General features: G+C 52.4%; 1 protein-coding gene across 1 annotated transcript; it reads right to left on the bottom strand.

Annotated features, from left to right (window-relative positions):
• Positions 1–6,383: 6,383 nt before the first annotated feature.
• On the bottom strand, positions 6,384–11,117 carry LOC129394119 (protein GVQW1-like). Its single transcript, XM_055099318.2, has 3 exons — positions 10,974–11,117; positions 7,966–8,083; positions 6,384–6,791 (listed from the first exon to the last, which is right to left on the bottom strand). Exons 1-3 carry the CDS (start codon positions 11,115–11,117, stop codon positions 6,733–6,735), a joined length of 321 nt encoding a protein of 106 aa, XP_054955293.1. The 3' UTR covers positions 6,384–6,732.
• Between the last annotated feature and the right edge of the window lie 1,195 nt (positions 11,118–12,312).

The raw sequence follows: 12,312 nt of genomic DNA, 5'->3' as shown, positions 1-12,312 counted from the left end.
TGTACGTTGCTTGCATGTGAGTCATGACTGTGGAAACTCCGAGATGGACCAGACAGTCTGTGTTTAGGGAACCATTGCTTTTCATGAGGGAAGTGTGCGATCATTATTTTTAAGAGATATTCACTGAAGTACTATCAGCATGAAAATCATCTTCTAATGGTTTAAACAGACATGTAGATCATATATATCTCTATATGCACAAATACCTCTACACCTATATAAATGCATATATACATACAAGGTGTGTGTGTATCTGTGTGTGTGTGTGGAGTGAGAGAGAGATAGAAAAGAGATATTCACTGAAATATTAGCAATGGAAATCATGTTCTAATGGTTTAAATATACGTATATATCATATATAGCTATATATGCACAAACACCTCCACACCTGTATAAATGCGTATATACATACAAGGTGTCTGTGGAGAGACAGAGAGAGAAGGAGAGATATTCAGTGAAACATCAGCCATGAAAATCATCTTCTAATGGGTTAAATATACATCTAGATCATATATATCTCTATATGCACAAATACCTCTACACCTATATAAATGCATATATACATACAAGCTGTGTGTGTGTGTGTGTGTGTGTGTGTGTGTAGAGAGAGAGAGTGAGAAGGAGAGACAGAGGCAATTTGGTTGAGAATTATGTCCCCCCCAAAAGACATGTTGGCCAGACGTGGTGGCTCACACCTCTAATCCCAGCACTTTGGGAGACCAGGGCGAGAGGAGGCCTTGAGCCCAGGAGTTCAACACCAGCCTGGGCAAGGTAGCAAAGACGTCATCTCTACAAAACATTAGAAAATTAGCCGGGCACATGCCTGTGGTCTCCGCTGCTCGGGAGGCTGAGGCGGGAGGACGGCTTGAGCCCAGGAGTTGGAAGCTGCGGTGAGCCAAGATCGCACCACTGCACTCCAGCCTGGGTGACAGAGTGAGACCCTGTCTTAAAAATAAATAAATAGAAAAGAAGAGCATGAGGCAGAGGAGACAGGCAGCTTGCAGCCTGGGACCTGCGTCTACACCGCCAACAGCCTCTAAGGCTCTACGACCGGACAACAGCCTCGGGTCCCGGCTGCCACCATCCCAAGGGCCCCCCTCTCTGTCCTGGGCCATTTTTGCAGGTTGACGAGTCAGGGTGACGCTTTTCCATGGATCTAAGTTCATGTGAGAAAGCTGTAAACAAATGCTGGAGGGGTGACCTCGAGGGATGCCTGCTGCCGTCCCTGCCTCACAGATGGGGAAGCTGAGGTGCAAAGATGCTGAGACATGCCCCCCCCCCCAACGAGGCCACAGAGCTGGCAGGAGGCTCAGCAGGACACGGTGCAGATGCCAGGCTGTCCAGGAAGAAAGGAAGGAAGAAAGGCAGGGAGGGAGGGAGGGAGGGAGGAAATTGAAAGGAAGGAGGGAAGGAAAGGAGGGAGGGAGGAAAGAAGGAAGAAAGGAAGGGAAGAAGGGACGGAGGAAGGGAGTGAGGGAGGAATGAAGAAAGGAAGGAGGGAAAGAAGGGAGGGAGGGAGATAGGGAGAGAAGGAGGAAAGGAAGGAAGGGAAGAAGGGAGGGATGAAAGAAGGAAGGAAGGAAGGAGGGAGGAAGCGAGGAAGGAAAGAAGGAAGGAGGGAGGAAGGAAGGAATAAAGGAATGAAGGAAACAAGGAAAGAAAGAAGGAGGGAGGAAGGAAGGAATAAAGGAATGAAGGAAACAAGGAAAGAAAGGAGGGAGGAAGGAAGGAAGGAGGGAGGAAGAGAGGGACAGAAGGAAGGAAGGGAAGGAGGAAGATTCTGTGTGAATTCACGCCGTGAACAAACACTCCCTGAGCCCATCCTCCACGGCCCATTCTCCATCCTCCATGGCCCGTTCTGCTCCAACCCCGGGATAAACCATGACCTCAGCCAACCAGGCCTTTGGGGGGTCCTGGTGTCCCCTCCCCCAACCCCGGGATAAACCATGACCTCAGCCGACCAGGCCTTTGGGGGGTCCTTGTGTCCCCTCCCCCTAGAGTGGCTCAGGTGGGTTTCCCTCTGAGGTCAAGCCTGCATCCCGGGGACCCTGCCTCCGTGGGCACCTGGTGGGATGGGCCGTCACCGCCTCCCTGGAGAGCTGAGAATCCAGGGAGACACCCAACGTGAGGATGATGGTGACATCATGATGACGGTGAAGACCAGCCCTGCGGCCACCGCTCCAGCGATGGAAGCCAGAAACCCCCCCACCTCCATCCAAGCCTTTCAGACGAGATTGGGTTGACTTGAGGCTGTGGCAAGGGGGTGTTTTCCTGGCTGATATGACAACACTTTGCACAGAGCCCCCTCCAGGAATCGCCCCACAACTCCCGAGACCCACCGGCTCGTGCCTTTGGGGGCTCAGGAGAAGAGGGGCCCCCGGCACTCCGTTCACACGTGTGCGATGAGACACACCTGCCCCCCCGCCCCCCACCTGGCTTCTAAACACGATGCTGCAGCCTCTGAGAGGGTGCACCTGCTAGCGGCACCACCTCTGACCCCACTGGAGTTTTCTCTGCATGCAGATGTGGCTTTCATCTGCCCGGAACCCTCAGTACCGTCCCCAGCGGTCACCTAAGGCTCATCGGATGCAGGCGGGAAAGACATAAGCCCCAGAGGTGTTTTCCCTGTTTTCTGGAGCTCATGATCATTTGGTGGCAAGATCTAGAATTTAGGGGGTTTGATTCTAGAATGTCTTCTATTTTTTAATCTTTTTCTTTTATTTTCTTTCATTTATTTATTTATTTATTCCTTTATTCATTTATTTTAAACAGTTTCTTTCTCTCACCCAGGCTGGAGTGCAATGGCACGATCTCGGCTCACTGCAACCTCCGCCTCCCGGGTTCAAGCGATTCTCCTGCCTCAGCCTCTCGAGTAGCTGGGATTACAGGCTCCCACCACCACACCCAGCTAATTTTTTGTATTTTTAGCAGAGAGAGGGTTGCACCATGTTGGCCAGGCTGGTCTCGAACTCTTGACCTCAGGTGATCCACCCGCCTTGTCCTCCCAAAGTGCTGGGATGACAGGCGTGAACCACCGCACCCGGCCCCTCCCAGGTATTTATGCACCCACCGTTGACAGCCCTTGGTTGAGAGAGACTCTGGAGGGTGCGGTTAATTCTGTGGTTCTCCCAACCTACCACTCAGGAGGGCTCCATCACCCAGAGAGGCCCCTACGCATGCAAAGGAAGCTGGACTCGAGGTCTCCATGCTCTGAGCAAGAAAGAGAGCGGAGACACAGCTGCATACAGACCCCTTCCCTTTGTCCTTGTCATGGAATATCTGAGCTCCCAATCAGCCCTGCAGGCTGCTGGGCAACCCTTCAACCCTCCACCTTGCCATCCTCCTCTCCACCCTAAGCCTGCCTCCCTGTCTTGGTTCTTGGAATACACAGAGGTTTTTCCCAGCTCAGAGTCTTTGCACACGCTGATCCTTCTTCCTGCATTGCTTTTCCCTGCGCACAGCCAGCTCCTCCTTCGTGCTTCTTTTCAGCACTTTTTTTTTTTTTTTGGAGACAGAGTCTCGCTCTGTTGCCCAGGCTGGAGTGCAGTGGCGCGATCTCGGCTCACTGCAAGCTCCGCCTCCCGGGTTCATGCCATTCTCCCGCCTCCGCCTCCCGAGTAGCTGGGACTACAGGCGCCCGCCACCAGGCCCAGCTAATTTTTTGTATTTTTAGCAGAGAGGGGGTTGCACCTTGTTGGCCAGGCTGGTCTCGAACTCTTGACCTCAGATGATCCACCCGCCTTGGCCTCCCAAAGTGCTGGGATGACTGGTGTGAGCCACCGCACGTGGCCTGCTTGTGATGAGTTCTTTTGGAGAAATGAATTCACAGGGTGTTGAGATGGGGAATAACACGGGTACCAACTTTGGCTGCTCCTGGAGGTGTCTTTGAAGGGGTAATGATATTTTAAAAATGCTGCAGGGGCCAGGTATGGTGGCTCACGCCTGGAATCCCAGCACTTTGGGAGGCCGAGGCAGGTGGATCACCTGAGGTCAGGAGTTCGAGACCAGCCTGACTAACATAGTGAAACCCCATCTCTACTAAAAATACAAAATTAGCCAGGCGTGGTGGCGGGTGCCTGTAATTCCAGCTACTCGGGAGGCTGAGGCAGGAGGATCACTTGAACCCAGGAGGCAGAGGTTGCAGTGAGCCGAGTTCACCCATTGCACTCCAGCCTGGGCAATAAGAGCAAGACTCCATCTCAAAAAAAAAAAAAAAAAAAAAAAAAGGCAAGGCCAGATGCGGTGGCTCATGCCTGTCATCCCAGCACTTTAAGAGGCCGAGACGGATGGATCACCTGAGGTCAGAAGCTCGAGACCAGCCTGACTAAGATAGTGAAACCCAGTCTCTACTAAAAATACAAAATTACCCAGGCGTGGTGGCACACGCCTGTAATCCCAGCTACTCGGGAGGCTGAGGCAGGAGGATTGCTTCAACCCGGGAGCAGAGGTTGCAGTGAGCTGAGATCACACCATTGCACTCCAGCCTCGGCAACACAGAGAGACTCATCTCAAAAAATAAAAATAAAAGTTCCATGGGGAAATGAGCTAGAATGTGTATCCCCAACTGTTCTCTAAAGACTGAGGGTATTTGTGCCGTTAGGTGTCTCAAAGTTTTCTCGAATTAATTTATTTTTTCCTTTATCATCTTCCAGAACTTTCTGCCAGCAGCCTGTGTGCATTTCTTTTGCAAGCAGAAGGCAGCCCTTTTTTTTTTTAATGTTAAAATCAAAGAGCCGGTTTCTTTCTGGCTTTGTCAGGAGGATGCAGTACGGTGACCGGCCCCAGGGCTGCACGGACCCCGTTTTGTGGGGACACACGTGGGCAGAGTGGCTGAGATAGGAGGGGAACAAGTGCCCTCCCTCCTATGGTGGGCACAGTGCCTCGGGCTGGGGCAGGGAGAAGGCACTGCCACACAATGCCCTGATTATTCTATTCTGTTGCAGAGCCGTGGGCAGGACCCCCTCAGGCAGGTAAGCCCCAGGTGAGCCACCCTGCCTCACCTTGCATGTAGGCCGGGGAGGTGACCCCACCCGCAGGTCACAGACACGGGTGTTCTTATGGGAAGCCCAGAGCGTCCTGTGTGGCGAGGTGCCCGGGGAGGCGGCGGTGGGGGGTGGATCGGCAGAAACAAGTTGTTTTCTGAGACGCAGCCCCTGTGATGTGGGAGCCGGGCGCCCGGGGTTTGCAGACGTTTCTCGGTAATATTTGTCCAGAAGCAAGATTGAGCTCTTGGCTGGAGACCGTGAGGCCACTATAGAGAGACCACGGATTCTGGCTGCCGGGAACGTAGCAATTAGCAGGATTTATGGTGTTTGCACGGCTCCCTGGGGTGGGATCCTTTTGGAGGCGTCCCTGGGGAGCACTGTGGGGTCCAGACGGTGTCTCCGGCCTGGCTTCAGAACAAGCCACGTGGCGTCCGGGAGGACCCGTTGTCAGAGGCGAATGAACCACAGTGACTCCATCTTGACTGACGGCTGGAAAATGAGGCTGGAACTTGCTGGCTGCCTTCTCAGAAAGTTCAGCATTCCTCGCCTGGAGACGTTTACGGTTAAGGGAACGAATTACGCCGGGCGCGGTAGCTCACGCCTGGAATCCCAGCGCTTTGGGAGGCCGAGGCGGGTGGATCGCTTGAGGTGAGGAGTTCAAGACCAGCCTGACCAACATGGTGAAACTCCATCTCTACTAAAAACACAAAAATTAGCCGGGCGTGGTGGCGGGTGCCTGTAATCGCAGCTACTCAGGAGGCTGATGCAGGAGAATGACTTGAACCCAGGAGGTGGAGGTTGCAGTGAGCAGAGATTGCACCACTGCACTCCAGCCTGGGGACAGAGTGAGACTCCATCTCAGAAAAAAAAAAAAGGAAGAAATTGATAATGTTTACTGGCACGGTGGCTCACGCCTGTAATCCCAGCACTTTCGGAGGCCGAGGCGGGTGGATCACATGAGGTTGGCAGTTCGAGGCCAGCCTGACCAACACGGAGAAACCCCGTCTCTACTAAAAAATACAAAATTAGCCGGGTGTGGTGGTGGGCACCTGTCATCCCAGCTACTCGGGAGGCTGAGGCAGGAGAATTCCTTGAACCCGGGAGGAGGAGGTTGAGGTGAGCTGAGATCGCACCACTGCACTCCAGTCTGGGCAACAAGAGCGAAACTCCATCTCAAAAAAAAAAGTATTTACTAAACAGACCCAGACTTGGGAGTGTCCAGGTATCCTAATATCTGGACAACAAAGGCATATTCCTAATTTTGCTCTAAACATAATACCAATTCTCGGCCGGGTGCAGTGGCTCACACCTGTAATCCCAGCACTTCGGGAGGCCGAGGCGGGCGGATCAGGAAGTCAGGGGTTCGAGACCAGCCTGGCCAATATGGTAAAACCCATCTCTATTAAAAGTACAACGATTAGCCGGGCGTGGTGGCAGATGCCTGTAGTCCCAGCTACTCAGGAGGCTGAGGCAGGAGAATGGCTTGAACCCAGGAGGTGGAGGTTGCAGTGAGCTGAGATCGCGCCATTGCACTCCAGCCTGGGTGACAGAGCGAGACTCCGTCTCAAAAAATAATAACAATAATACTGATTCTTGCAAAGTATAGTAATTAAGAAAATTAATCCTTTATCACAAACCCTTGTAGCAGAGCACGTGTACCCATATAGACAATTCTTTTTTTTTTTTTTTTTTTGAGACACAGTCTCGCTCTGTCGCCCAGGCTGGAGTGCAGCGGCATGATCTCAGCTCACTGCAACCTCCACCTCCCGGGTTCAAGTGATTCTCCTGCCTCAGTCTCCCGAGTAGCTGGGATTACAGGTGCCCACCACCACGTCCGGCTAATTTTTTGTATTTTTAGTAGAGACAGGGTTTCACGATGCTGGCCAGGCTGGTCTCGATCTCCTGACCTCATGATCCACCTGCCCTGGCCTCCCAAAGTGCTGGGATGACAGGCGTGAAACACCGCGCCCGGCCCCATTTTACTTTCTAAATAAGCTTGCTTTTATTTTGCACTGCAAACTTGCCGTGAATTCTTTCTTGCACGAGATCCAGGAACCCCCTCTTGGGGTCTCAATCCGGAGACCCCAGGATGGCCTTGGCTGCCTGGTGGTCAGGGACTCAGGGGTCCACACGGGCTCTTCTGCGGCAAAAGGGGGATACCGAAGGGACGTCCTCCCTGTCAGCCTCCTGGACAGCTCAGCGTGGGCACCTGGGGAGCCCAGAGCCGCAGCCCCACACCTACCTCCCCGCCCACCAGCTCTCAACATGCTCAGAAGCAGGAGGACGTGAGTTTGAATTTGGCGACGTTATCACCCTCTTGTTCTCCAAGCCCATCATCAGGGCTGGGAGCCGTAGTGCACACCTGTAATCCCAGCACTTTGGGAGGCCGAGATGGGAGGATCGCTGGAGCCCAGAGTTTCAGAGCAGCGTGGGCAACATAGGGAGACCCTATCTCTACAGAAAATACAAAATGAGGCTGGCACGGTGGTGCATGCCTGTGGTCCCAGTACTTGGGAGGCTGAGGCAGGAGGATTGCTTGAGCCCGAGGATTGCAGGCTGCAGTGAGCCAAGATCATGCCACTGCACCCCAGCCTGGGCAGCATAGGGAGACCCTATCTCTACAGAAAATACAAAATGAGGCTGGCACGGTGGTGCATGCCTGTGGTCAGGAGGACAAGGACAGAACTGAACACTTCCTTCCATGTATGTCTCCTAGAAATGTATGTGCCTATGTCTGCATCTTTCGGATAAACTACTTTTCATCTAAATATGTTCTTTTGCATTAAAAAATAATAATAATAAACACCGGGTCGGGCGCAGTGGCTCACGCCTGTCATCCCAGAACTTTGGGAGGCCGAGGCGGGCGGATCACGAGGTCAGGAGATCGAGACCATCCTGGCTAACACAGCGAAATCCCATCTCTACTAAAAATGCAAAAAATTAGCCGGGTGTGGTGGCGGGCGCCTGTCATCCCAGCTACTCGGGAAGCTGAGGCAGGAGAATGGCGTAAACCCGGGAGGCAAAGGTTGCAGTGAGCCGAGATCACACCACTGCACTCCAGCCTGGGTGACAGAGCGAGACTCCGTCTCGAAAACAAACTAACAAACAAAAATGGCTCACACGGTGAATTTTATGTTCTGTACGTGTTACGTACCACGGTAAACAAACAGGAAAACAAGACTCAGAAAGCATTCATCAGCCACCATGTGAAAACCAGGCTTCGGGCCGGGCATGGTGGCTCACGCCTGTCATCCCAGCACTTTGGGAGGCCGAGGCGGGCGGATCACGAGGTCAGGAGTTCGAGACCAGCCTGGCCAACATGGTGAAACCCTGTGTCTACTAAAAATACAAAAAATTAGCCAGGCGTGGTGGTGGGCGCCTGTCATCCCAGCTACTCAGAAGGCTGAGGCAGGAGAATCGCTTGAACCAGGAGGTGGAGGTTGCAGTGATCTGAGATCACGCCACTGCACTCCAGCCTGGGCGACATAGCGAGACTCCGTCTCAGAAACAAACTAACAAACAAAAATGGCTCACACGGTGAATTTTATGTTCTGTACGTCTTACGTACCACAGTAAACGAACAGGAAAACAAGACTCGGAAAGCATTCATCAGCCACCACGTGAAAACCACCCCTTGATCCATTTTTATAATTAATTTCAAACAGTCAGGTATTTGGTTTAAGAGCTGTGGGAGTCCACGCTACCTGGGATGCTCGGATGCTTAATTGCAAAATAATTAGAGAAAATTGGTGACTGCTTTCATCAGGGTGAAAAGTGAAAATCTAGACGCTTCCGGTTCTATTCTAATGATGTTCCATATGCGGCCGCCAAGGCACAAAGCAAGCTGACCGTTTTGTACCATTTGGACTTGATTTTTTTTTTTCTAAATGTCATAAGGGAAATTTAATTCCTTTTAATTAAATGTCTTTAAAAGCCCGTCCCTTTAGTCTTTGAGCTCCTCTTCTGGGTCTCCTCCCACGCTGTGGAGGGTACTTCCATTTTCAATAAATCCCTTCATTCCTTCCTTGCAAAAAATAAAAAATAAAAATAAAATAGGTCCAGGTGAGGTGGCTCACACCTGTCATCCCAGCACTTTGGGAAGCCGAGGTGGGTGGATCACCTGAGGTCAGGAGTTTGAGACCAGCCTGGCCAACATGGTGAAACCCCGTCTCTACTAAAAATACAAAAATTAGCTGGATGTGGTCGTGCATGCCTGTAATCCCCGCTATTCAGGAGGCTGAGGCAGGAGAATTGTTTGAACTCAGGAGGCGGAGGTTGCAGTGAGCCGAGATTGTGCCACTGCACTCCAGCCTGGGCAACAGAGCAAGAGTCTGTCTCAGAAAAAAAAAAAAAAAAAAAAAAAAGAAAGAAAGAAAGAAAGAAAGAAAAGAAAAGAAAAAAGAAAGAAAAGAAAATAGGGTCTTTGCAGATATAATTAACTCAAGGAGCTTGAGATGAGATCATCCTGGATTAGGGTGGGCTCTAAATGCAATGGCAGGTGTCCTTCTAAGAGACGGAAGAGGAGACACAGACACAGAGGAGAAGGCCACGTGGAGATGGAGGCAGAGACTGCAGTGATGCAGCCACAAGCTCAGGGACACCTGGAGCCCCCAGGAGCTGGGAGAGGCAGGAAGGACCCTCCCCTAGAGCCTCTGGAGGGAGCGCGGCCCTGAGACACCTGCACCTCAGACTTCCGGCCTCCAGGATGGGGAGAGGATATGTTCCTGTTGCTTTGGGCCACCCTCTCGGTAGGGGCCACCCTCCTGGTAGGGGCCACCCTCCTGGTAGTTCTTTGTTACAGGAGCACCAGGAATCGAATTCCGCTGTGTTTTGCAATTGGTTAATTATTGATCTTTCTTCAAAGACTGTGATAGCTGGATTACGGAGGCAGAGCAGTTCACAAAAGACCCCCAGGCCCTGGGGGTCACCAGACACAGTATCATCCCAAGACTCTGTCTCCAGAAAAAGAACACACACACAGAAAAAATACCCACAATAGTGTACCCAGAGTCATCCCTCTCCCGAGTGCTGCATTATCCATAAATGTGTGGTTTTGAAAATTGAAGGCGGGCACGGTGGCTCACACCTGTAATCCCAGCACTCTGGGAGGCAGAGGAGGGTGGATCACCTGAGGTCAGGAGTTCGAGACCAGCCTGACCAACATGGTGAAACCCCGTCTCTACTAAAAATACAAAATTAGCCAAGCATGGTGGTGCATGCATGTAATCTCAGCACTTTGGGAGAATGAGGCAGGAGAATCACTTGAACCCAGGCGGCGGAGGTTGCAATGAGCCGAGATCCCGCCACTGCACTCCAGCCTGGGCAACAAGAGTGAAACTCCGCCTCAAAAATATTAATAATAAATAAAAAATAGGCCGGGCACGGTGGCTCACGCCTGTAATCCTAGCACTTTGGGAGGCCGAAGCAGGTGGATCACCTGAGGTCAGGAGTTCAAGAACAGCCTGGCCGACACGGCGAGACCCCATCTCCACTAAAAATACAAAAATTAGCCAGGCGTGGTGTTGGGCACCTGTCATCCCAGCTACTCGGGAGGCTGAGGCAGGAGAATCCCTTGAACCCGGGAGGCGGAGGTTGCAGTGAGCCAAGATGGCACCATTGCACTCCAGCCTGGGTAACAAGAGCGAAACTCCATCTCAAAAATGATAATAATAATAATAATAAAATAAAAAATAAAAGGTGCCATTTCCCCTGCTCCTTTTATTTTTGACATGCTTTTCAGCATGACTGTGTGCAGCAGCCGGCCCTTGCCCTGGAGTCCAGCTGCACCTGCTCCTGCCCCAGCCCCGGCTGACCAAGGTCTGTTTACGTCTCCCCAGTATCACCCAGCAACGGGGACCTAAACACAGCTAAGCAGCAAAGACAAGGGCCCCTGGGTGGTAAACACGCAGGTCCTCTTTCCGCAGATGGCCCTGAAAAAGACCCTATGCCCCAAGGACTCGGGCGGGGGGGTTCTCCTCTGCTCTGCACCCCACATCCCGAGCTCTTGGGCAGCTCCGAGCTCAGCCGTGGGTCCTGGAGGAAGGAGGGAGACGCTGTGTTACGGTTCCCCGCGGGTGGGAACCAGTGCCCTTCTAATTCGGAAGGTGGCACCTTCCCCAGGCCTGAAGTCATGCTGGCCGGGAGGGGGGCTGCCATCCTGTCCGAGGGGCCTGGCTCGTTTTGGAAGGTCAGGCATTGTGGAGGCTGGGACTCCCGGCTTCTCCCCAGCTTCCTTCCTCCCTGACCAACCCATCGGAAAAGCAATTCCTCCTGTAGACCTCAGAGCTCCAGCGTCTCCGGCATCCACCCACCCCGGGCCTTTGCAAGCCACCCCGACCGCCGATGCCAAGCGGGATGTCTAAATCGGGCGCGTGCATTCCTGCCACTAAGCGTGACCCTCGGTTAATCCCTCGCAAGGGGCGGCTGTCTTGGTCGTGGAATGTGTGGACGGAATGTTGGGGCCAGGTGAGCTGTTGAAAGCTCGTCCCCGGCGCCCACCCGGACTCCGCAGCTCCATGGAGACTATTTCCAGGATGGGGGAGCGGACACGGCCCCTTTCAACCTTTGGAATTCCTGGCGGGGCCTCCCAGCTGTGCTCGCCATGCTTATTTAAATCTCGCTGATTTAAAAGAAAATCCTTTTCCATCTTCTTCTGGGTGGCTTGAGGCTGTGCCTAGGGGGGTCCGTGGTCACCGGCTGTATTTTCACAAAGCATTGATTTTTTTTTTTCTTTTTGAGACAGACTTTCGCTGTCACCCACGATCTCAGCTCACTGCAACCTCCGCCTCCCAGGTTCAAGCAATTCTCCTGCCTTAGTCTCCCGAGTAGCTGGGATAACAGGCACACACCATCACACCTGGCTAATTTTTTTTTTTGTATTTTTTTTAGTAGAGATGAGGTTTTGCCATACTGGCAAGGCTGGTCTTGAACTCCTGGGCTCAAGCAATCCACCGGCCTCGGCCTCCCAAAGTGCTGGGATTACAGGCAAGAGCCACTGCACCTGGCCTCTACAAACAATTTAAAAATAAAATTAGCCGAGCATGGTGCCTCACGCTCGTAGTCCCAACCACTCAGGAGGCCGATATGAGAGCATCGCTTGAGGCCAGGAGTTTGAAACCAGTGTGGACAATATAGCAAGACCCGCATCTCTCAAAAAACAAATTTAAAATTAGTCAGGCATGGTGGCGCACACCTGTAGTCCCAGCTACTCGGGAGGCTGATGCAGGAGGATTGGTGGAGCCCAGAGGGTTGAGGCTGCAAGGAGCTGAGATCCCAACACTGCACTCCAGCCTGGGCAACAGAGCAAGACCTCAGCTGAAAAACTAAA

The sequence above is a fragment of the Pan paniscus genome, chromosome 18, assembly GCF_029289425.2.
Source record: "Pan paniscus chromosome 18, NHGRI_mPanPan1-v2.0_pri, whole genome shotgun sequence".
Lineage (NCBI taxonomy): Eukaryota > Metazoa > Chordata > Mammalia > Primates > Hominidae > Pan > Pan paniscus.
Note: the sequence above shows the minus strand (reverse complement) of the source record. Positions and strands in the feature narration are given on the sequence as shown.